Here is a 27,523-nt window from a genome sequence, read left to right on the forward strand (position 1 = left end):
TCTCAGCTAAAGATGTCCCACTTTAGCAGATCCACCCTTAGCCAATTACTGTTTTTCTTTATGGCACTTATTCCTACATGAAATTATTTTATTTACATAGTTTTTATTCTCCTTCTTCCCCTCCAGAGTGCTAATTCCACGAGAATAACCTTGACTCAATCATCACTGTATTTTCAGCATACAGAACTGTGCCTTATACTTAACGGTTGCTCGATAAATATGTAGTAACTATTGAATAAAGGACAGAAGCAACAACATAGAAAGAGATTACAAAATGCTATGAGCATTGCAATTTCGGAGCATCACAGAGAAAGGGCATTTGTAACCCCATCATCCAGACTGGCAACTTTTAATATATCTACCTCTACTTATTTTTTAATGTCCTATACATTAAAACAGGATCATATAGTATGATTTATTTTGCAGACTCATTTTTAAATTCGAAGTTATATCATGGTAGCTTTTAAAAATATGTTTCCCTCCAGTATTTTTAATATGTCATATTTTCTAAAAAATTAATAAACTTGTATTTTTTAGAGAAGTAATAGATTCACAAAAAATTGAGCAGAAAGTACAGAGATTTTCCATATGCACCCTGTCTGCTTGCATGCATAACCTTCCCTACTATGGACATCTTACCTCAGAGTGTTACATCTGTAATAATCCATGAACCTACACTGACACATCGTCGTCACCCACAGTCCACAGTTTACGTTAGAGCTTACTCTTGGTGTTGTACCTTCTGTGGGTTTTGACAAATGTACAATGTTGTGTATCCACCATTGTAGTATCACACAGAATAACAGTTTCACTACCCAAAAAATCCTCTCAGTTCCACCTACTCATCCCTTCCTCCCTCCAACCCCTGGCAACCAACTGATCCTTTCACTGTCTCCATAGTTTTGCCTCTTCTAGAATGTCAAATAGTTGGAATCATACAGTGTGTAGCCTTTTCAGATAATAATGCTGTACATTTTAACATTAAGGTTACCCTGTCTTATAGAACTTATTTTTAAAACTTGAAATGGCCCATGAATATTTTCTTTATATTGGATGTAGTCTTAAAACAATTTTCAATGAAGGTGTACTATAATTTATTTCATTATTAATCTATTTTTGGATATTTAAAACATTTCTATATTTCAGAGGTAGAAAAAACCACCATGGGGAGAGAGAGTGTGGGCTGAGTGGACTTCTAGAAAGCACCAGTCCTGAGTTACAATCTGTCACTCAGTAGCTGTATGAGCTTAGACAAGTTTTGGCTTACCGCCCCCAAGATTCACGAGGCTTCTCCATAAAATGGAGATCATGACGGTGCTCCTATCAGAGAAACCTCAGGGTATTAAGCAGAATAATGGATGTAAAGCATTTAGGACAAGCGGTCACTACTGTATCAGTTATCTGCCTACAACCTCCTTTCTTAGAATAGAATCTAAAAGTAGAATTACTAAGTAAAAAAACCCCAGCCCATTAAGTTCCTGAATACATATTATCAAACTGCTTTTCTGAAAACTTGTACCACTTTATGTCTTTATCAGTAATATACACAAGTATTTATCTTACTACTGACTTAAAACCTTTGATGAGATAATGGGCAACAGGTCGAACATTTCAGATTACCAAAGTGAACCTTAACATTTTTCCTTTCTGTATATGGACAATTTGAATGCTTTTCTCTTGCAAATAAGCTGGTCAATGTTCTTTGCTCATTTCTTCTACTGAATTCTTTCTTTCATGTTTTTCTTAATGAGTTGACACATTAATTCCTTATTTTATTAATTAAAAATAGTTTATCTTTTATCTGTGGCTTTCAAAAACAGTATTTGTTTTCTACCCTGATTATAAAAGAAATGTGTATTCTATAGAAAATTTGGAATATACAGAGAAGCACAAGAAAGAAAATAATAAACCCCTAAATTTCAGATACAATCAATGTTAAAATTCTAGGGTATCCTTCCATTTATTTTTTGTCCTTCCATTTATTTTGTATTCAGTATATATTTACTGAATGTCTTCTATTGCGCCAGCTACTCTGCTACAAAAATAGCAGTTCGATATATTATATGTAGGACATATAATTTTTTTTAACAGAATTGACAGCAAACTACATGTGTGTCTATTCCTCGAAATACTGCTTTTTAAAAATGAACATTTTACTGAAAAAAAAATGTATATTACAGCTCAACAAATTTTCCCAAATGAAATACCCATGTAACCAGCACCCGGGTGAAGAAACAAAACATTATCAGAATTCCGTAATTCAGAGATGTTTATTATTATAAACGCTTGCCTTCATCTCTGATAAAAGTAAAAAGTCTAGATGTAAGATGCATGCAGTTTTTTTAGGCTCTTGAGGCTTATCGCCAAACAGCTACCCCAAAATTTACTTAGTAATGTGAGATCTCTTTTTTGATCTACCTATTCTTTCTCTTTTATTCTTTTACATTTTAACTCTTTAATTGACTAATTTCTGCATACAAGTTGAATAATCCATTCCTTCACTATTAATTTGCTTGGATTAATTTAACACATACAGAAGTTTTCTAGAAGTTAGGGCTGTGCCTAAGCGATCTTTTCTCCCCACGGTTAGTCCAATGCCAATGCAGGCCAACACAAATCTTCATATCACTGTATTGTTATAAAATATTTACTATTTGGTTGAGCTGGATGCTTTTACTTTTTGTCAAAAACTTCTAGGTATTTTTGCCTATTTATCCTTTCAAATGGACTGTAGGGACAATTTTACAAAATTGTTAGAACATGTTACAAGAAAGAAAAGGAAAGGAAAACATCTTTTTTTCAAATCTTTCTTTAGATCGCTCAGTAAGATGTCAACGTTTTATTCTTGTATTTCTTGTAAATACTTCTTGCATAGGTTACTCCTTATTTTACCTTTTCTCGACTTTTTTTTGTTTTGGTGTTACAGTTACTGCTGTTACTTTAAAATTATAATTAAATTATAATTAAATTATATTTATTATAATTAAAATTTTTGCATGTCTGGCTAGAATAGAAAGTTACTGATTTTTTAATTTAATTCTATAATCCTTCACTTTTTTGCAGTGTAGCATACATTCTAAGACTATTCTAGTAGATCCCCTTCAGTTTTCTACATATATCAAATTTTCTGCAAAAAACCAATCATTTCCATCCCTTTCATTTCATTAGTTATAGCTCATGTCTTATTGTGCCTCAAACTCCTAGAGTAATGCTGAATAATAGCACTGACAGAGGGCATTTTTATTTTTTTTTTCCTTTTGTAATGACAATGTGCCTCTTTTATTTCACTACTAAGTACGATGTTGGCTGTCAGTGTAAGGTAAGTATCTTTCATTCTGTTAAACAGCTATATATACTTTGACTCCTAACATTTCTGATGAAACCCAGAACTAAATAAGCCCTTGAATATATTTTTGTATTTCTATTTCTTACTTCAGATAAAAGATGACAGAATCTTGTAAGAAATGATGAAATAGAAAGAACACTTAAAATTATTCATCAGTAGTAATAATAAAATACGGATATTGCTTTTCGGCCACCAATTACAACATAAATTCAATATTCATTTATTACGTCTCCTAACCATTCGTTATTTTTTTTTTTTTTTAAAGATTTTATTTATTTATTTGACAGAGAGAGAGACAATCGGCGAGAGAGGGGACACAAGCAGGTGGAGTGGGAGAGGAAGAAGCAGGCTCATAGCGGAGGAGCCCGATGCGGGGCTCGATCCCAGGACTCTGGGATCACGCCCTGAGCTGAAGGCAGACGCTTAACGACTGAGCCACCCAGGCGCCCCCATTCGTTACTTTAAAACTGTAGTTTGCCCTCTAAACGGAGAGTTTTGCTGTTACTCTTGTCAACAAGGCAATGGAGAAGGCCAAACAACTTGTCTTAAAACAGAGGAAGGCAAAGTCAACTCTATTGTCTTTCATGGGGAAGGCAGTAGAAACTGCTATTCTATTCTAAGATAACAGATAAGAATTCAGTCTAATTCATTTAATGGTCAAAATGGAGAAGGCAATATTTTGGGTGTTATGAAGGATGCTACTGGGAGTTTAAAAAATGTGATCCTTTATGTTTACTAAATTTATAAGGAGAAAATAAGCATACAAAAGCCTATGTACAGAGCTGAACACAAGCGGCATATTTGTGTATGTGTATATGTGTATGGGTACATTTATGTTTGGAATATAATGTTGATGTGTGCACACGTTTTCATATAGCTGCGCCTGGCCTGTGGAGGAGACTGAAAACAGCTCAAGCTCTTGAAGTGTCCTCTCTCTGTAAGCACCCACGAAACCCTTTCTCTGGCAGCAGACAACCAGAGCTTCCGGCACCCACCACAAAAGCTAGACTATGGGCCCGAGGGTTTCTTCCTATTTACTTTCTAGGTGAATTGTTTTTTTCAACTCAAATCAACTTCTGAATTAGTGTAAATCTTTACACTTTTGGAAACATAAACATTTAATCATCGCAAGAACGCGTCACTTGAAATCGAAGCTACTGAGCATTGGCAAGGCTGAAACTTTGAAGACAGATTTTTTTTTCCTAGATAAAAATTTATAAATAACATATATTAAAATAACTAACAGATGATAACCAAAGGTTTGGAGTAACAAAATATCACTACAATTTTAAAGACTGAATTAAACCAAGGAGTAAACTAATTTTTTTGCCTTATAAGAAAATCATTATGGGGGCCCCTGGGTGGCTCAGTCAGTTACGTGTCTGCCTTTGGCTCAGGTCATGATCCTGGGGTCCTGGAGTTGAGCCCCATGTCAGACTCCCTACTCAGCAAGGGAGTCTGCGTCTCCCTCTCTCTCTGCTCCTGCTTGTGCTCTCTCTCTCTCTCTCAAATAAATAAATAAAATCTTAAAAAAAAAAGAAAAAGAAAAATCACTACAGCTGCCTTCCTTTAAACCATAGCATTTAGAGACTATTTCCAGCTCCTTTCTGTGGCCTTTGACTCACCAAATGCAGGCTAGCCTCAACTGACACCAGAACCTTCTATCCCAAGCCTTTTCTTAGTAGGAAAGGTGAAAACAAGAGGCTACCAAGAGCAGGTGCTTAAAAATCAGATCTGGGACAGGAGTCTATCTAGAAAAGGGCCAAGAAAGGACTGAAATAGTCATGTGAATCCTGACACCAAGGACTCCTCTGGTCTGTCCCAACTACGCAACACACTAGGAGATGGAGAATGCGCCAACGTAGCTTCACACTTAGCCAGGTGAATGTGGTGTGTACAACACCTGCACAGGAAGACGGAGGGTGGGGAGTGTTCCTGCTACCTCCCAGCCCGGATCCCTGCAGCTGGGGAGTGCGGACTGAGAGCAGAGGCTAGAAGATGACAACCGCACCGCCAGTGAAACGATACGACTTAACACCTTACAGACAGAGAAAATTCAACATACGCTTGCACCTTATTTTTATTTACGTATATCCATCTTGATGAGATATTTTCCTTAACTGTGAACAACTCTAGCAGGAGAACTGACCAACGGCAAGTTAAACAGAAACATTATCGGACATGAAAGGCCTTTCCTCCCTCTGTTTGCAGGTTGCCTTTCAATAAAAACCCAACAGAAAGAACTCTTTCTCCATTCACTCGGAAAGATTCATACTTTACTAAAGAAGTTGAGGGGGGGAAAAAACCACCTCTAGTTCCATACTGTCATTCATAAAAAATGACTTCCATATAAGCACCATCGTATTGCATACAGAGACCTTTTGGTAAAACGATCCTCAGGACGTTAGTCAGACTTAGAAATAGGAAAGCCAGAAGTACGCTATGAAACTAAAGTCTAAACCCTTCTCTGGTGGCGGAAGATATTATTTCCTTTGATAATTACGTCTCCCTGTCACTCATGTTTCTTAACATGTCAAATATTTTTAATGGTACAAAAAACCCCCAATTTCTCCTTTTTATCCCCCCCCCCGGAGTGTCAACACAACTAACTTAAATTGTGATTGCTTTTATTAAAAAACGTTACTAAATGATAGGTGACAAATAAAACTTTTAGAACCCAAAATGATTAACTTTATTTTTAAAATTAAGATATTTCTAAATTACTTTTAAAATGATAGCCTCAATTTCCTAAATAATATCCTAATAATGATTTTAAGCATACAATACAAGATAATACAAGAACTTACTGAAAGCCTCTCACATAGTGTGTTTCATTATTCAGAATCTCTTACAAGCCAGAACTGTGAATTAACCAAATTATACAGAGGGGTGGCTGGCAAAGAGTTAACATTTTAAAAGAAAATGAGGCCAAATGTCAAAAATTGGAGTTCAGAAATCACACTTTAAGCTAACCAATAGATCATTAATCTCCTTGAAATTACTTGTATCAGAGATCTTAAAAAGCTAAAAACATTCAATTTAAATATATTAAAATATCCATGTCCCCTAGCACAGCGCATTGCTTATTAGAGTGTGAAATCAAGCATTACCACACCATTTCTGCCTGATGAGATAATTTTGGTTTTCTTGGGAATATAATGCCAATACATTTATTTTTCCCAGGAAATAATTTTGCATTTTATTTTGAAAGAAGCTAAAATTTGCAATGACCAGCCCCACGTTTGTTGAATTAGAAAAATAAAATGAAATACTGAAATAAGTAGAAGAACCAATTTATTTTTAAAATATTGTGCAAATCTAGAGCAAGTAAACAATTTTCAAAGACAGAGGCTACATGGATCTTTCACTGATACTTTCGCTGACACCTTTATATTATTCATGAGTAAAATAAAATCAACTTTTGTAAGGTTATAAGCCTAAATAATGTTTCTACTATTGATTTTTATATTTGGTTTATTCTCTTCTCTATTTTACATAAGGAAGAGTCCTTATGCCAAGAACAGGATCAGATATTTTATGACTGCACAGACCCCCCCCTACTTCTTCATTTTCTTTTTGTTTTAATCTGGGTTTATGCAAAAACCATATCCCCCACATCCCTAAGCTAGAACTTTCAATATGTATTTTTCATGTATTTGCCTGGGCCCTACTTCACTTTCTGTAGATAGTTCACTGCAAATAATGTCAGTAAACAAATAAGAGTCCAGTTACATGATATCAAAACCAAGTTTGGCAGTTTTTGGGTCTAGATTATACCGAATTATTACTTTGCCTAACTTCTCACTTTTCACCACATAGTTCTGGCACTGCATGGACGAGCTTTGGCATTTGTAAGAAGGTAGAATTTAAAAGCAATGGCAAGTTACTGCTAATTTCTTCTTGATGGGTGCTATTAACACCTATTAACATCAGTAAGAGTAACAAGGTTATACCCAAGACAAAATATCAGCCTAGTGTGTATCATTAGAAACAAATGGAAACTTGGGGAAGGAATTTTAACATACTAGTAAAATATGGAATTTTTTTTGTGCTGTTCTCTTATGAAGTGAATCACAACCATAAATCAGAAACAGCTTTTGAAAATAAAAATGATTATTAAGCTCTTCTAAAGGCAACTCTGAACTTGTCACTCACTTGGAATATTTCTACCTTAAAAAAGAGTAATGCCCTACATGTAATTTCCTTAAGAAAAGCAAACACTTTAAGATGCAAAAAAAAAAAAAATTGCATTTTACCCTAAGTGTAAAAATAAATATTTCACTAAGGAATGGAAAAAAAAAAAATGAAGCACATTTAAATAATTTTATTGCACTGGAAGTTGCCAATTCGTCTATGAGTAGTTTCATTGCAGATGAAAAGAAATCAAAATACAGGACAGATGTTGAACAAACCGCATTTAAGTTCTGTCACACACTGGCATTTTTCAAATGATTTTGGCTCATCTATTAAATAAGGTGTGTTTTGCTTGATTTTGAAAAGGGAAACATCAGGAAATATTTAAAGGCCAATTGCTGCCAATTAACTTTGATCAGTAAAAGTTCTATTTGGATCTTTCAGATTCTTCTCCTGTCTGAAATAACATACATTTATAAAATCTACCCAAACAACAACTTGGTGATTAATGCCTGTTGGCAGCCCTACCACAAGCTTGCTGAACAGCAGGATTTAAATAAACAACTGTCTCTATTAGTGAAATGTAGTGATAGTCGTGCGTTCTCATAACGGAGAGATGAGAAACAATGTCCTCGAGAGTGCCGCTAATGGAGATCACCGGGTTTGACAGTGCCCGTAACATAACTGATTCACCATCGTACAAAAGTTTCCCCCGGAATTATAATGGGCAAATAAAATCATCAGCAGTTGGACATAAGAAATCCCAGCAACCCAAAGAGCAGAGGCCTGACTAAAATGCTACACTATTGGGCCAGCCAGAAAGACAAGCATCTGACCCAACAGGATAGAAGTCTGACATGGACAGCGTATGCCCGTATCACAACTTTGTTGGAATCAGAAGGTAACCCAGCTCAACAGTAATTATGGAGCTGAGGAATCTGAAGCTTCTGATATCAACACAGTTTAAGATTTAAGATTATCGACATCAAATTTGAATCCTTACCAAGGGTCACATGGAATCTAACCTTGAAAGGCAACAGGCAAAATAAAGCAAAATCAGAAATACCGTGAAGGCAAACATATTACCATATAATCAATAATTAATTTATCTCATTATTCTAGTCATATATCCACAAAAGAATATCTCATTGGTATTTTAAGACCATTCATCAATTTTCAGACACGTGCCATGAAGTGTGTACGTAAAATAATCCGAACTTACTTCTAAGTCATTGAAAAACAGATGTGTGTCTGCCAAGTTGAAAATCATTTCTTCCATTCGCAGTCCAAGGGAAACTGATGTAGGTGGATCCTAAAAGAAGAATTTTTCAGGTCAAGAGCATATACACTTCAGGTTCATGGAATACGTTGTCACAATAAGAGGGAATCCATGCCAAGAAGGGCTGAGAGTAAGAGACTCATCGGGAGATTGGGGCTCCAGCCGCTTTTGGTCTACGTGATCTAAACTTCAGTGTGCGAACTTCAGTGCCTTATTTAACAGGTGACCTAAATGTTGTTGGTACTTTGCATAATGAAGAAATAATCCACTGCTTAAAATATTGCAAAAATATAAAATCTAGGGTTACTTAGGCATATAAAGCAGAGGAAATTTAGTTTCACGGGTCTGCTTTAGGAGCAAGAAATTCAGTGACTGGAGAAGACATTGTTTATGTTATGCCACAATCCATTAAGAGTATCTAAAAGCATTGCCACAAATATCAGAAAACAGATACAATACAGACTAATTTCAGAGGGGTAATACATACTATTTCTACTCCAGATGATAACTATCATTATTTCTTATTTATTCAGACTGCCTGCCAATTTTGAGTATACTCATAGTAGGAAGTGATGGCCACACTGATCACCTGGCATGATGCCCAGCTCAGGGAGCTGATCCTGACATTCATGTGACACTATCCCATCATCAAACAGCCAGTCCCACACGCAAAGGGCAATACCAGCATTCTGAAATGTGCAATGGCTTCCATCCAAAACTCAAGCCTTGGACACTAGTGTTGAGCAGTCTGTCTGTCTCATCCAACCCATATCCTGATGACATCTACTGGCACTGAGATGAACTTAGGGACTATGGAAATATTTGCAGGTTTTATGGTGTTACTGTATTGGTAACGTATCAAATCCAGGAAACAACATAGTTCATGGGGAAGACCCTGCATAATTAGTGAGAAAAGAAAAAATGTCCGTAAAGTATACAAAACTGTAATGTGAGTTTTTGAAGGTTTTACTGGCATTCTAACAACAATACTGGCTTTTGCAAGTATGGCATTTTAAATATTTTCCAACAATAATTTCTGAAATACTATTTTATTATTACTATTTTGTTATTGTTATTATTTGTTTTATTATTTTATTATTACAGCAAGCTTATGGACTGAGTACAGAATCCACCTGTATCATCGTTTAACTAGGGAAGTTGTAACTAGAGAAATTATGCCTTCACGTGCCACCTAATTGTTGGTCTACACTCTGCGTATCCACAGGGTCCAACATGAACCTTGTATATTCTGCGTATTGTCTTCTGAGCACACTGTCTTCATTCCAAAGGTCAAGAGTTGTCTGTTCCTGCCCCCTACTCTCCACGTATCTATCATCTATCAAGCCCTTGGGTATTGACCTCAAGTACCATCTCCTCATGGACTTTGGGAAAGAGCGGGAAGCCGTGGAAGAAGAGCTCTGGACCCAGGCGCCAGGCTTGACCTTTGCTCTCCCACTTTGGTGTCCCTACCTCCTTGATCCTCAGTTTGCTCATCTAATAAATCAGACGGTTAACTGATAAGCACGTTGTTTGCACATACAATTAAAAAAAAAAATCTCGTCTCTTAATTGGACACAATCATACCTGTTCGTACACCCTGCAGAGGGCGGGAGCCTGGGATGGAGGGTTGGGGGCGGAGACTCCTTGGCTGCCTGTCACGGGCCAATCAGCTGGCCAGGGAGGAGGAGTCGACACCGCCCCCGCACCGCCCACTCCGCTAGCACTGCCCAGGTCCTGCGAGCACCCCCGTGGTCTACGTTTCAGGAGTCCCAGAGGAGGGACGGCTAAGAGTTTGGGAAAACAGGGCAGGATGACATTGTTGGTCTCAATTCCTGTCTTGCCTTGGCCTTCTCTTAAGGCTGACCGGTAGTGGGAAGGAGGCAGAGAACACAGGGTTGTCAAAAGTCAGGGGTTAGATTGGCAAAGGGGCAAAGCCAACACCCCAGGGGTTATAACAGGGCAGGGAAGAAAGAAAGAGAGACGAACTGCGTGTTCAAGAGCTGCGTAGGGAAGGACAAATAAAAACACTTCCCCTCAGATTTCCTGTTTGATGAGTCACATTCCTTAGTATTCTTTAAATTGTCCCTGTTTAATACCACCTAAAATCCATGCAACTTTGTAGGTCGTAGAAGAGTTAAAAATAGTTCACAAAGAAAAACTTTCACCGAATCTTAGTTTTATAGGAAATTGCTCACTCACTTGGATTCCAAATCCGTAAAGTGTGCTGGAAAAAGCAAATGCTCAAATATGCCCTAGAGCAGAAATAACCAGAAGTTCAAACCGCTGTTTCTTTTTTCTTTTTTTTTTTTAAGATTTTATTTATTTATTCGACAGAGATAGAGACAGCCAGCGAGAGAGGGAACACAAGCAGGGGGAGTGGGAGAGGAAGAAACAGGCTCATAGCGGAGGAGCCTGATGTGGGGCTCGATCCCAGAACGCCGGGATCACGCCCTGAGCCGAAGGCAGACGCTTAACCGCTGTGCCACCCAGGCGCCCCCAAACCGCTGTTTCTAAAACAAAACACCTGACTAAGGTGTTTACTCCCTCTAGCTCAGGCCAATAAAAATACACCGACTTGTCTCATAACCATGTCAATGAATCTTTTTATGTGGCAAGGTGGAAGAGCCTCACCACATTTATGTAATTGCCAGTTCTGGAATTTATGTGCCATGGTATTGTTGCTTTTGAAAAATATGATTTCTCCTTGATAGGGTTGCTTATTTATACCACCATCAAAAGAATTACTCCATTGTTTGTTAATATTATAGCATACTTTAACTTTACTTCATAAATTACAGTAATGACTGGCTAGTCAGAATACTAATAAATTTTAAAGGCTTGTTCAGTCTTGCGGTCAAATACAACGCAGATGTTGGCCTTATTTACCTTTTCATGTTTTTCTCCTTTGTTATTAGCTGTCATCCCTTCACAGGTTTTATACCTGCCACTCCGCAGTGTTGTTATGAACCATCTACTACACCGAATGAACAGTTTGACAGTGAACTGGAATGTGAGAATTTTAGAATAGGAAGGGGCTCTAGTTGAGAACACTGTTTCCCAAACGTTTTAAAACCACAATCCGTGGTCGAAAATACATTCTACGTGATAATCTAGTATTCTCTCTCTCCTTTTTTCTTCCTCTCCCACCTTCCCTCTTTCTCTCTCTCTCTCTGTCTCTCCCACAAAAAGAGCTGAAATGTAAATTTATCAAAACAAGACGTTAGCCACTGTGTGGAGTGCACTCTGATAATTTTCCATTTCATGGCCCACTAACGTACCACGATCTGTAGTTTGAAAGTACACCCACCCACTTGTGATTTGAGAGACAGGGAAACAGAGTCACAGCAGTGTTGTGATTTGCCCGTGGTACGGGGCTGGCAGGGGGCACAGCGCCTCACCCAAAGTGCTTTACCCAAGAGGAAATTAGCAGAAGAGCAAATAGATAACTGCGCTCATAAGTTTGCTTAGACTGGAGTTCTCATATTGAGGTTAAATTTATTTTATAAAAATCTTTTAATACTTTCAGATTTTTCAAATATGTCTGATACAAGTCAAATGTGACAAAAGCTAACATTGAACAGTTAATAAATTAGTCATAGCTTGATGGCTTATTTTGGCATATTTAAAGGAAGAAAAAACCCACATTTTTTAGACCAAAACTGAGACATTAAAATCACCACGTCTTTGGCTTAATCTTACTTTTCTTGTGCTTTGCAATAACAAATTCCAGAGCAGCAGTTATAAAATGGCTGCTTTTATAAAACCATTTTTTGTTATATCACTTTTGAAAAATTATTTAGAACTTAGCCTCCACTTCCAAGAAACATGTCATTTAAGTAAACCCTGTTGCCAAATGTTTCCATTTCTTTCTGAACTTGACCCTCTGTGGCACTTGTCACTGTTGTTCAGTATCTTCTTGACATTTCTCCTTCTTGATGCCTATAACATCATCAGTATTTTTGAGGTATCTTTCTAGAATCTGAGTATCCATCGTTGACCCTTAAATGAGATGGGCCTCTGGGACTATTTTATCCATTCCTCACTCATGGCTTCAACCATCACCCCACTCCCTTCTACTAAATCTTAGATCTCAAGATCCACATATCAATTACCTGTGGGTCATTTCTAGCTGGATGTCCCATACGGCATCTGAAAGTCAATGTGCTACAAGTTGGATTCATCATAGTTCCTCTGGAAACCTACTGTTTTCCTTCTGTAGGAGAATGGCAACCTACCTTGGCATGCTTTTAAAGAGCCTCTCTTTACCCCACATCAAATCAATCATGACATGTTGCCACTTGGATCTGGAATTCATGCCTTCCTTATATTCACTCCTTCCCCCCTTCTCTGCCCGGCCATGTGCCTCCTCTGTGGACATCTGCAAGAGTCTCCTTTCCTGGGCTCTATCTATGCCCAGGCTCTCACCATGACAACATCACTCTCCTATCCCTTTTAGAAAACATCCAAACACTTCAACGGGTAATAAAGACTCATAATTGTCTGACTCTTGCTTACCTCCATAACATGTGACCAATTTATAGTTTTTCAAACTGTTTTTATCATGAAATCTTTTCTTCAAAAGATGACTAGGCAGAGGCCTTATATAAAAGAGGAGGGTGTTTCAGATGTCCATTGACAGATGAATGGATAAAGAAAATGTGATATATATATGTGTGTGTGTGCGCGCGCACGCGTATATACACACAGTGGAATATTACTCAGCCATCAAAAAGAATGAAATCTTGCCATTTGCAATGGCATGGATGGAACTAGAGTGTATTATGCTAAGTGAAGTAAGTCAGAGAAAGACAATTATCATATGATTTCACTCATATGTGGAATTTAAGAAACAAAGCAGATGAACACAGGGGAAGGGAAGGAAAAATAAAATAAGAGGAAAACAGAGAGGGAGATGAACCTGAGACTCTTAACTATAGGACCAAACTGAGGGTTGCTGGAGGGGAGGTAGGAGGGGGATGGGGTAATTGGGTGTTGAGCATTAAGGAGGGCAGTTGAAGTAATGAGCACTGGGTATTATTTGCAACCGATGAATCACTAGGTTTTACCTTAGAAACTAATAGTACACTATATGTTAATTAAATTGAATTTAAATTTAAAAAAAAAGAGAGAAGGTGCTCTGATGGACATTCCCACCAAGGCCCTTAAAAAAATTAGGGCAAACAATAAGTCTGTGTTGGTTACCCACATTAGTATGGTGAGGTCATCACCCTTCATCAGTTAAGAGTCTCATCCCTGACTTCTCCCAGCCTGGCTCACTGGCCACTGGGTACCATAGCTGCATGTGCTCTTGTCTAAGGAGGGCAGAGCCATATCCCTGCACCCTGATCTCTATATCCTTGGGACCTAGCACAATATGTCTGGCACAGAACTTTTCCCAAGTTTGGCAGAATAATAAATGAATGAAAAGCAATAAATAGAGTATTTCAAATAATTCCGATGGAAAAAAATTAAATTTGATCTTTAGTTAGTTGTTAGCATTCAGTACTGGTGAAAAAAAAAATGCCTAAATACCTAGCTTAGGAAAAGAAAAACAAAAACCTAGACATTTGAGTCCTAAAACGATTCTATCTAAATAATATAGTATTAAACATATTAGGAATGCCTGATTAATTTGTACCCGATGAAAGAGTAGCCCATTCTTAGAACAGCTGCTTATAAAGCCTTACTTATCTACTTCTTGTGGTAGATAAGATTAGCATAAGATCAGCATGCAATTATTTACTTTTTAAATTCAGTAGTGGTATGCATTACAACATCCTGCAAAATATATTCTTACGTGCTCTGCAATTCAGTTCCCTAGTAAAAATTGAATAGTACAGTGAAAAGGCCCAAAAAGAGAAAAGACAATCAGATGCTTTATCTTTTTTCTTGTTTTACGAAGAAACAGTGTCAATTTACTACTATAGCTATTACGCCCAGGACATTCTACTGAGTGGAGACCTTCTTCTCAAGCTGTCCCTTACCAAAGCAAAACAAACAGCATCCAACATCCCACATACACACAGAGAACTGAAATTTAACTCTGCTCCTAAATTATTTTGATAGGATATTAAATTGCAAATGTCTGCTTAAAGTCATGAAAATAAAGTGAAGGAACTTGCTGCCAGTGAGGCTACCCCTGGCTGTTGCCTGTTCAGTCAAAGAGGATTAGGTCTACAGAACAGAAAGCAGCATTTAGCTGAAAAATTAAATAACAATGAAATCTGCTGAGGACAGACCCAGGCCTAAAACAACTGTTAGGCTTTCGTCCTTTATCAAGTGATCTTTAATTATCTCACTGCCTCAAGATTTTTTTCTCCTGTTTTAGGACACAGAATGCCCACAGAAACTTGAGTTGTTACCATCTTATGCTGAAATCACCAACCACATCCCTAGCCCGTTGTCTTTTTTTTTTTTTCTGTTTCTTGATTTTTTTTTTCAGCTTGATCACTGCTGTTATACTGGGTGTTCATGTCATGAAAATGCTTAAAAGAAAAAAAAGAAATTCTAGACAAAATTAGTGCACAGAAAGGCTGAAATGCCATTAAATTCAGCCTCTAGAGAGATTTGTGTCTGTTAGTCTTGAATTCACATGTTGAAAATCTATAATCTGTTTTGAACAAAGGAAACGAGTGTCTATAAATACATGTGGGTACTGGGATATCAGAAGACCAGGATATGGCCTCTTGTCAACCTGCTTTCAAAGATGAGTTATGGCATTTGATCAGTATCAGGGTCATTAAATATGCAATCCAGAGCAATTCAGAAATCTGATGTTACTGAGACTCAACCACCAGATGAAGACACTGCTGCTCTCGCAAGGCTCTTCCATTTGCTTCTACGCATCAGTCAAGGAGTTCTGAGTATGACGAATAATGAAGCTGCCTTGTTCACGGTGCTTACAGTGTCGCCATCCACCTCACCTCTTGACTGAATGAGGTCTAATACCAACTAGGTCTAACACAAGGCATTCTCAGGGCGACTCTTTCACTACATGGCACAGAAATCAAAGGAGTTTCTTCTATAATAATCTTGTTCATAACCTGTGGGCAAAAACTCTTGCACGAGAGGGCAGAAGAGCATCAGACATGCACACTCTCGTAATGGTCAAAACACAAGTTTTGCAGTCACAGAGTTTAGACTGGGATTCTAAGCTTCGCCACTGACTAGCTCTGTGGTGGTCAAGTTCAGTTACTTCACCTCTGAGCCTCACGTCCTTCAACAATAAAATGGGAATAAAACTGGTATGTGTTAAAGGTTAAATATGGTAATTTAAAATTCTGAACACAGTGCCTGGCAAACAGGAAGCTGCTGTTGGGGCCACTACTACTGGTGGTGGTGGTGTTATCTCTACCATTCCCGTCACTGCTACACTGATAGCTGCCGGTCAGTCCAGCCGTGGGACTCCATGTTCCACTACAAAAAGATGCATTAACGTTCTACATTCAAATTGAATGTGAACTTCAGGGTATTTAATGATAAGGGTAACCATAAATTCCCCATGCCAATATTTTTGAGATGACCATGTCTTTAAGAGCACAGTCATCAGTGAAGCTGATTTGCACAGAAGCTAAACTTTTAACACTCAGTGTTATGACTCCCAGGAGGGCCCGCCTTTTATTCTCACAATAAAAGCAACCAAGCTTTTTGGTACAAAGCTGGCTCTTATCACTAGGAGAGATGACCCACCACTAGGAAACCAGCAAAAGATGTTTCATACACTGAAGATCTAGGAGCTTCGTAGGAGGTAGTGTCATTCAGATAGGATCAAGGCACTGCACCAATTCAGTTGAAACTTAGGTGTTCTTAAAAAATAAATAAATAAATAAAACCACAGAGATCACTTGCATAGCCAAGCAGTGTGATCTTGATCACACTGTGATCTCTTGTGATCTTAGTCACAAATACCTGTTAGCCTATACCATTAACCATCGAAAGGTCAGACTTCATGAGTACGCATAGTCCAAGTCCATTGTTTACAGCTAATTAGTGACTGACTTGGGAGAATATATCTTGGCAAAATCTTGACCCTGCCCAAGTTCATCAACAAGTGGCTGTAGTGATATATGGCAATAATCAATAATTACTAGGGTACATTACAAATTTAGTACTTTCAATGTATATAGTCCCTAAAATGTTCAATGCTCACAAAATGATGCTGTGCTCCAGCATTTCAGGAATAACATAATATCTTAGAGAGTTCTTGTTTGTGGCAGGGTTAAAGGGTAAATTGTGGAAGCGCTTTAAGAATATCAACATAATATATCATTATTAGCTACCATAGTAAGAAAGAAAAGTAGGGCCTTCTGGTATCAGTTCTTCCACAAATAGCAACTCTGATTGAATCAATTATCGGACTGACTCCTGGGAAATGTATTCCATTCCTCAGTTCCATGATGGGCATTCTTTCCCTAATGTAAATAGTTAATTACTTCTAAGTCAAGATAACATTGTACACACATTATACATAAATCTCTGTTAAATATTATTCTTACACTGAGATTTGCAAGGAAACCACCTGCAGAGAAAATGCCTAAGGCTAAACTCAAGCCTTAAGGAGGACGGTTGGATTTACCTTTAAAATTAGCTGCCAAGCCTCAAGCACATCGATGGATTAACCACATTAGTTCACTGGCTTGAAACTATGTCTAATAAACTAAAATTCACCATGCAACTGAAAAGATAATAAAGAAATGCATCACCTGCCAGGTTACTCAGTTACCTCTCTCTACCTCTAGAAGTGACCAGGAGGTGTTAATCAAGCATCTTCAGTAATACTGGAGAGCTACTGAAGAAGAGATTTTTTAATTTTTTTTAATTTTTATTTATTTGATGGAGAGAGAGACAGGCAGCGAGAGAGGGAACACAAGCAGGGGGAGTGGGAGAGGAAGAAGCAGGCTCTCAGCAGAGGAGCCTGATGCGGGGCTCGATCCTGGAAAGCCAGGATCACGCCCTGAGCCAAAGGCAGCCGCTTCACGACTGAGCCACCCGGGCGCCCCTGAAGAAGAGATATTTGAGAAAATCTCAAAATTAAGGAAGTGTTTTAGATTCACCTCAGAACTCTGTCTCACCAAAAATAGTTGTGGCCTAGGTATTTGCAACAAGAACTGTCAATAATTTTATTTCTGACCATGGATCTGCATATACTTGCTGAATTAATGAACTTACAGTTTAACTACCCACCCCACCCCCCACAACTTTTGAGTTTCTTCCTAATCAACTATCTTTGAGTCAAGAAGAAAGGATATTTGGGATAAATAAGAACATCCTATAAGGGATTGCTAAAGGAGACTGTCTAACCAGAATACTGAAGTTTTAAACATGACAGCAACCAGACATTATGTACCTCTTACCAGAAGGATATACCATCTATGAAGTCTTGATCTTTCTACAAGAAAAAAAAAAAAAAATCAAACCTCAATCTCATTAAGCTTCTGGATCTAGCTCCTAATCTGTAGGAAATACAGGGGGGACAAAAAATGTGACAAAGGAACACAATGGGGATGTAATGAAGAAAATCCAGACTCCCAGGAAGTGTACAGGACCAAGGGTCTGATTACTTCAACAAAAATACACAAGGTAAGGCAAAAAAAGATTGAGTGAGAATCTACAGAATAAACGACACTTGAGAGACATGCAGTAAACTGTTAAAAATTATAAAACCATCAGAGAAAAGACTTGACAAACTAGTAACAGAAGATAGAAGAAAACTATCTCAACACAGTAAAGGTTGTATATGGAACCCACAGGTAACAGCATAGTCAATGGTGGAGTGGTGAATGCTTTTCCTCTATGATCAGGAACAAGACAAGAATGCCCCACTCTTGACATTTCTATTTCATGTAGTACTAGAAATCCTAGCAAGTGCAGTTAGGCAAAAAAGAAAAAGAAATAAAAACCATCCAAATAGGAAAGGAAGAAATAAAATGATCTGTTTGCAAAGGACACAATCTTATATGTAGAAAACTCTAAAGATGCCACACACATACACGAACACCTGCTAGAATAAATAAATTCAGTGCAGTTACAGAATATAAACTCAAGACACAAAATTAGTTTCATTTCTATATACTAACAATGAACAATCCGGAAAAGAAATTAAGAAAATAATTCAATTTACAATAGCACCAAAGGAATAAAACTTAGAAATAAACATAACCAAGTAGGCAAAAAGCTTGTACACTGAAAACTACCAAAATGTGGCTGAAATCAAAGAAGACACAAATAAATGGAAAGCCATTCAATGGGAAGACTTAATATAAAGACGTTAATAGTACCCAATGTAGTTTATAGACTTCATACAATTCCCATCAAATTCTCAATGGCATTTTTTGCAGAAATAGAAAAATCCATCGTAAAATTCAGATGGAATCTCAAGGGACTCTGAATAGCCAAAACAATCTTGAAAAAGAACGAGGTTGGGTCTCATACTTCCTAGCTTCAAAACTTACTACAAAGCCACAGTAATCAAAACAGTGTGGTACTGACACGAAGACAGAGATATAGACCAATGGAATATAACAAGGTCCAGAAATAAACTTTTACTCATGTGGTCAAATGATTTTCACCAGGGGTACCAAGGCCTTTCAATGCAAAAATGATAGTCTTTTCAACAAATGGTGCTGGGAAAACTGGATATCCAAATGCAAAAGAACAAAGTTGGATTCTTATCCTATGCCATATATTAAAATTAACTCGAAATGGATCAAAGACCTAAATTTAAGAGTGAAAGTGTAATACTTTTGCAGGAAAAGTTTCATGACACTAGATTTGACAGTAACTTCTTGGATATTGCACCAAAAGCATAATAACAGAAAAAAACAGATAGACTATATCTGAAAACTCTGTGCATCAAAGAACCCAATCAGCAGAGTAAAGGGCAACTTCCGGGATGAGAGAAAATACTTACAACTCATGTATCTGATTAGGGGTTAATATTCAGGATATATAAAGAACTCTGACAACTCAACAACAAAAAACCAATTTGATTTAAAAAATGGGCAAAAGATATTCCTCCAAAGAAGATATATAAATAGTCAACAAGCAAATGAAAAAATGCTCAATATCACTAATCATTAGGGAAACATGAATCAAAATCACAATAAGATACCACTCCACACTCATTAGGATGACTACTGTCAAAAAAAAGGGGGGGGGGTACAGAAAATAACTAGTGTTGATGAGCATATGGAGAAAATGGAATATTTGTACATTGTTAGTGAGAACATAAAATGGTGCAGCTGTTACAGAAAATAGTATGGTACTTTCTCAAAAAATTTGGCATAGAATTACTATATGATCCATCAATTCTGAGTGTGTACCCAAAATAACTGAAAGCAGGGTCTCAAAGATATTTGCATTTTAAAACCTTTAATCGAAGTATAGTTGACATATTAGTTTCAGGTGTACAAAAAATAGAGCAAAAATGAAAAAGGTATTTGTACACCCATACACACAGCAGCCTTATTCACAATAGCTAAAATGTCGAAGCAACCAAAGAAGTGTCCAATGATGGATGGATAACCAAAATGTGATATACCCCTATAATGGAATATTATTATTCAGCCTTAAAAAGGAACGAAATTTCGACACACGCATACAACATGAATGAACTTTGAAGACATTATGCTAAGTGAAATAAGTCATTCACGAAAAGATGAATACTGTATGGTTTTACCTTGTATGAGGTATTTAGAGTAGTCAAAATCATAGAGACAGAAAGCAGAATGGGGGTTGACAGGTGCTAGGGGGCAAGAGAGTAGGGGAAGTTGTTTAATGCATAGACTTTTAGTTTTGCAAGGTGAAAAGAGTGATGGAGACTGGTTGTACAACCGTGTGAATGTATTTACTACTATTGAACTATACACTTAAAAATGACGAAGGGGGTGCCTGGGTGGACCAGTGGGTGAAGTGTCCGATTCTTGGCTTTTTGCTCTAAACACGATCTCAGAGTTGTGAGATTAAGCCCCGAGTTGGGCTCCATGCTCAACAGGGAGTCTGCTTGAGATTCTCTCCCTCTCCTTCTACCCCTCTCTGTCTCTCTCAAATAAATAAGTCTTTAAAAAATGCTTTAGGGGCGCCTGGGTGGCACAGCGGTTAAAGCGTCTGCCTTCGGCTCAGGGCGTGATCCCAGCGTTCCGGGATCGAGCCCCACATTGGGCTCCTCCGCTATGAGCCTGCTTCTTCCTCTCCCACTCCCCCTGCTTGTGTTCCCTCTCTCACTGGCTGTCTGTATCTCTGTCAAATAAATAAATAAAATCTTAAAAAAAAAAAAATAAAATAAAAAATAAAAAATGTTTTAAAAATTACTAAGAAGGTAGAGTTTATATTATATGTATTTTATCACAACATAAAAATTAATAAAAATTAAGAAATATAACTGTTGATTATACATTAAATAACATAAGTTACTATTAATTTGCTAGATAGCTAAAGTACTGGGTACCATCTACTATTTCTATTCTAAAAAATTCTTTTAATGGAGTCTTAAATACATATTGAAATTTGGGATCTGCTTTCAAAAATAATCATAGGACAGAGCAGGGCAGGGGAGGGAGGTGGTGAGGTGGCAGATACAGTAAGATCAACTAGGATTTGACAATTGTTAATTTAGAGAGGTTACAAGTTCCATTATACTATCCCACCTACTTTTGTATATGTTTAGGAGGTTAGTATAAGAAATATTTTTTAAAATACAGAAACAAATACTCACCAAGATAAGACTGGTTGTCTTTTGGTGATGAAACTACGGATATTTTTTTTTTGAAAACTTACAGCACACTCAAACCATACTTTTAAAATGTCAAAAAAAAAATTTTTAAGTCAAAATTGCAAAAACCTTGCAGAGTTCCTCAGCCTATCACTGTTTATTGAAAAGAAGGTGCTAGGCCTTGCTTGGTAATCCTTATCCAGGCTTAAGTGAGCTTAGAATATACACAAGAATCTATGTCAGACACTGCTTTGCCTGTATTAGCTCTACTAATTTTTATCACATGGGATGTTCTTTTCCAGAAAACCAGGGGAACTTCTACATTTATAATTGAAGCCACAGGACCTCCGTCTCATGCACTGAGGAATGGTGGTGTCACATTGCAACGCTGTTCGGCTGCAAAGGAGAATTCCCAGTGTAATTTAAGAAGAGCAGTAACCCTAGAAGCATCTCATTTAGGGCCTCTGGCATTTATGTTTTGGTTGTACAGCTCCTGTGGATCCTGATTTTTTTTTTACTCATCCACAATACTAGTGTAATTATCTGACATCCTATTATTGGCTATTTCTTACGAGTTAAGTGAATATAGCTACTGGAGGAGAAGGCTTGTTCTGAATAACACAAGGAGACTTGTTTCTTTTGTAATATTGTTATTCCTTTGGAGATTTGGTGGTTTCACTCTTGGTGGATTTCTAGTGGCATTCGCTCAGAACAGTTGTGTCCCAGTGAAAGACGACTGCTGCAGAGTCACTCCTCCTCTCCCAACAGTCTCCTTTATTAATTTATAAGCTCTGTGATGGCAGGAATTGTGGCTAGCACTAAATATATACTATATTATAAATATGTACTATATATACATATATTTGTTCAATATATATACTATACATATACTATAGAATGTACATGATATACATACAAATATATACTATGTTTGTTTAATAAATTATGAAAGACAGACTTTCTGAATGACTTGTTAGTGTCAGGCCAGGAAACAAACAGTGTCTCAGGCAGGAGAAGGGTGGGTAGCCAGGTGTGTATCTTGGCTACCGTAGCCCGTTAACATAGGAGGTTTTGTGTGTGCAAAGTGAGAAAGGTGCCATGAATTATTTCATGGATGTTTTCAGTGACCATTACTGACAACTAAACTACTGCCAGGAGGACAAGGTACTAAGTGCCTTCTATTATGACAAATTCTTTTGATAGAGTCTTAAATTTGGGGTAGTCCTAGCATGGAGACCCCACGGTATTAGCAGGGTACCTTAGCCTATAGGGACATCATGGTGAATTCCTCCAGGTCCCTGCTGATGGGGGCCACTGGGTAACTTCTTACATGACTTTTGTTTTATTCCAGTGACCAGGTCGAAATTCATGCTTCTCAGATTATTTTGTTGCCCATTTATGTTGAGAAATATGATAGTTACAATCGCATTGCTAATTCTATTATTTGTACATATTTGAGGTTTTTTTTAAAGGTTTATTTGAGAGAGAGTGCATGTGTGCAGGCACAGGGAGAGGGGCAGAGGGGGAGACAGAGAGAATCTCAAGCAGACTCCCTGCTACGTGCGGACCCTGACGTGGGGCTTAATCCTATGACCCTGAGATCATGACCTGAGCCAAAACCAAGACTTGGGTGCTCAACCGACTGAGCCACCCAGGCGCCTCTGTATGTGATACTTGATCTTAATATCTTTTAAGTAAGTGCTACAAAAAATATTTGAAGGGTCATATGCACTCATCTTCAATTCTCACTTTCTAGCTTCAAATGGCAATTTAATCTATTTTTAATGTCAAACATGAACCACCCCCGCACCCCCCCCCAAAGAATTGAGTCTTATTCAAAATGATTTTCTTAACCCATTTTCATTTACTTTCTCAAAAATTCTACTTCTTGGAGTGTCTCAGAGTGTCCATGGTCCTTTAAGCCTCAAAACAGAAAGTTTAAAGAAAACTTGTTTATCTCTTCTTGGGTTTTAGAATAGGACCTAGAATGTTTCTCTGAATAGAAAAATAAAATACTTTCTTCTCTCTCTAGAAATCTCAAAGCTAGCCATTCATCTGACCACAAAATGTCTTTCTTTTATGTAATTGTATTAAAAGATATCTCCCTAGATTTTTAGTTTTGATTTAAAAATGTCACAAGTGCTTAATATTACATCAGATCATGTATAGCCCAAAGAGAATAACCATGTCATTTCAGTTTTACTATAAGAGCAATTAAACATAGTACCAAATATTAATAAGGAAGCAATTTTTCTTTATTGCTTAGATATACCAGTAAAACATTAAGAGAAAAAATTGTTCCTATTTAAAAAAAATTTCTTTAAAGTATGCTCTACACCCAGTGTGGGGCTTGAGCACAAGACCCTGAGATCAAGAGTCCCGTGCTCTACTGACTGGGCCAGCCAGGCACCCAAACTGTTCCTATTTTAAATGTAACTCTGGTTCCTACTGACACACCCTGGAAAATCTGCCTTTTTATTCTTTTCTTTTACTATCTTATTTTTTTTAACTGAAAAGCAAAACAATTAATGGTAAAATAAACTAAGCAAGCACAAAAGGCAATAGGCGTTTATCCAATTTAAATTCTTTAAGTTGGACCTTTAAGAAATATGTTAATATCTAAGTCATTGTTCCAATTTTATTTTATTTTATTTTTTAAGATTGTATTTATTTATTTACGTGGAGGGGGAGGCACAGAGGGGGATGCAGAGAATCTCCAGCTGATTTCACACTGAGCTCCAAGCCCAACTCGGGTCTTGATCTAAGGACTCTGAGATCACGAACTGAGCCGAAACCAAGAGTCTGGCACTTAATCCACTGAGCCACCCAGGCACCCCTATTGTTCCAATTTTAGATAGCCACAGCATTCTGAATTCGTAATTGGGTTCTACAAACTACCGACGGTGTTGGGGATTTGTTTTTCTGAAAGTAAAGAAAAATACATTACTTTTAATTTTTTATCTATTCTATTTTCAATTCATAAGCCCTTTTTAAATCTATGCTACATGTCTTCTGTGTCTCTCTTTTTGGAATGTGTACCCCATTACATCTATGAGATCAAAGCTACACAAACTCCTAGCAATTGCTATTCTGCTTTGGATCAAAAAATAGAATATATCATGTTTTTAAAAAATGCTGTTTAAAGAGTTAATCTTAGGCTAAAAAGAGTTACTAGAAGATGGGTCAACTACATCAAAAGCACGACTAGTTCTTCAGATATGGTGCTTAGATTTTGAATTCGTAGGACGCAGGACTCGGTTCCTCAATTACATCTGCCCTGATCCTATTGGGCAGCTAAGCCCCCCTTGGCGAGCAGTAACTCTGTTGTCGTGGCCCAGTGAGGTGTGATGCTGACAATGGGCACGGCTTTAGGAGGATGTGTCCGTCAACGTGAAAATCTTGGGAAGCATGCTCGAATTGACAACAGGTCTGTGGGCGGCGTCACCCAAACGAAAGCAAAAATACCTGTTTTGGACCCCTTCAACAAGTCCTTACTTAGAATGCTAACCTTAGAGCCACAAACAAGGCCTGGATGTCCTTTAGAACAAATTCTCCTTCAGGATCTTTTGTTCTGGGGGAGAAGAAGCTGACAAACAGGAATGGGCACTTTGAGGACAGGAGGGGCCTATTTTCCTGGCCCCCTGCTGGCTGCTCACATGGGAAGGATTAAAGAGAAGATTAGGAAAATTAGCTTCCTTATCTGAGAGAAGAAAAAAAATATGCAAAAATGTTGTTTCTTTTAAAAAATATCACTGAAAGTGTTATGTAAATGATCTATATAAACTGTGAGACCCAAAGTCTCCACTGTTCTCTTTCTACCCGTCTAAAGTCATCAATACCATCAATGGAATATTAACTCTTGTGGTTTCAGAAGCTCCTATCACTAAACAGCCGGCATAAAATGCCATGTTTTAGGAGTTGGGTGTAGCTCTAATGCCAATTAAGGAATAATCTGGATTACCATGAGAGAGTGTATACACGTCAAAAATAAACCACGGTTGAACTACTGACTGAACGATCAAAAAGAACAAAACCCAACCAAACCCAAACTTGTGGTGGGGGTAATCAGGTCATTTTTACTGATTAGATATGTGACACCCAACTGCTTCAGTTTTCTCCTTAAGAGACTCCCTTTCAACATCATGAAAATAATACCCACGTGGAAAGTAAGAAAAAGAGCTTCACCATTCCAAAGATTAATTCTGATTGTGGAGAAAGCCCAATGAATTCCAAACATGGGACAACTGCCAAGAAGTGGTACAAAGTGAGAGGAAGAAGAATAAAACCAGAGCAGACCCGGCCAAATTGGCCTCGACACATAGGGACCCACGCAGTGCGAACGAAAGCCTAAACAGCTAATCCAATCAAAAGACCTATCTAGATTTCACCTGTAACCACTCTCCTATCTCTCTCTTTCCTAGTGTTACAGCCATTTTCTTAGGCCTTTATTATTTCCTACTAGGAGAACTGTGATGATCTCTTCTGGTATCAGGCTAATCTTCCAAATTTTATAATTCCATCATGTCCCTCCACTGTTTTAACATTGTCCGTGGCACCCCCACACCTACGGCATAAAATCTCGACACCAATGCTCCCTGCAGCCCTCCTCTGAGGGCAATAGACCCATCACGAGACTAGATGATGTTCCTGGTGTTGTCAGTTAATAGCTGTGCTTCCTGGAGCTGATCATTTAATTTTTCTGAGACCCAGTTTCCCCATTGGGAAAAAAAAGAAGAAACCAGCTGGATAATAAATGTGAGATAGGCGTGTAAAGTCTACAAGCTCAACAAGGGTACAGTATGTTTATTACCATTTCAATACATTCTGCGCTACTCATCTTCTGCCAGTCTGTTCCTCTAAATACATTTCGTGGATCGCCAGCCTTTTTGCCTATCGTTTCCCTAAACGATGATGCTGTTTCCACATCTCCCTCTCTGCTACCTGCAACAACAAAACACTGCTGTCCTATTGCCCGCTCCCTTCTCGGAATCCCCAAACAAGCCAAAGCTCTTATTGATGGAGTGCCTGTAAGTATTTTTCTAGATGGTTTACACAGCAGTGCTGTGATTGCTTTCATTTTCTAGATGGGAAGATTAAGACCGAGCAAGTGAGACTCTGAGGTGTAAGGGTCTTTCCTGAGGCCACAGAACAAGGGAGGTCGGTCCACAGCTGGCGGTGGCAGGTCAGCCTTGTGCTCGGAGAGCAGTGATGTGTGCTCATTCACTGCATTCCCCTTCACAGGTCTGCAGAAAAGGAAGGCCACGTTCAATAAGGTAGCAGGAACACACATTTCAGTGCCTGCCAGTTAGGAGGAAGGGCCAGTGAAAGGGAAAGACAACTATCGAGATAAGGACAAAGGAATGAATGAAGGAGGATCTTTCAGCCGGACCACCCTCTGACAGTCAAAAGCACTATCTTTTTGAAACAAAAAACTAAAGGCAGAAAAAGAAAAAAGCTTTTTGTTTATTTTGAGAGTTTGGATTCTGTGTCATTCCACGGTATCTTAAAGTTCTGCTTGGAACCATGAATTATTTCATCATTTTGGTCTAACTCGGCATTGATACCCCAAGAAGAAAGTAAAATCCGGAAACCGTGGTCTGGGATTGAACTGGCCACTCATGACTCTGCGGCACACCCGTCACACAGCTTTCGGGCACTGCTCAGCTGCGGTGGAAAGTATGCTTTGGGTTTCACTCAGTTATCAAATAGTTCTTCACTGAGAACCATAGTTGCTACTGCCCCCTGTCCACCAAAACTCCCTCTCGGTTTCTTCCTGGGCACACAGCTAGGCTACATACGCTTCCCAGCCTCCTCCACACTGGGCCATGGAAGCAGAGGTGTGCCCCTTCTAAGCCTGGTCCGTGCAGCCTCCCATTCATGGTCCCCCCGTTTTTTCACCCTGTGGGTTAGAAAGCCGATGACAGTGATCACAGAGGCCTCAGAAGCTAGATGGTGAGATGGCACAACCATGGTCTGCACTACCAAACCTTGCCCAAACCAAGCGACCTGGAAGATCTACTCGAGGCCACTAAGAAAGAGATCAATTTCTATTGTC

General features: G+C 38.1%; 1 protein-coding gene across 13 annotated transcripts in view; it reads right to left on the reverse strand.

Moving 5' to 3' along the window:
* EYA1 (EYA transcriptional coactivator and phosphatase 1) overlaps positions 1-27,523 on the reverse strand; it is a 343,576-nt gene that overhangs the window by 44,822 nt on the left and 271,231 nt on the right. For all 13 annotated transcript variants that reach the window (XM_057308055.1, XM_057308057.1, XM_057308054.1 and 10 more), the window contains one exon: positions 8,703-8,792. In XM_057308055.1, the coding sequence (XP_057164038.1) occupies positions 8,703-8,792 (90 nt within the window). The remainder of the gene's footprint in view (positions 1-8,702; positions 8,793-27,523) is intronic.

Source organism: Ursus arctos, unplaced genomic scaffold, assembly GCF_023065955.2.
Source record: "Ursus arctos isolate Adak ecotype North America unplaced genomic scaffold, UrsArc2.0 scaffold_6, whole genome shotgun sequence".
Taxonomy (NCBI): domain Eukaryota; kingdom Metazoa; phylum Chordata; class Mammalia; order Carnivora; family Ursidae; genus Ursus; species Ursus arctos.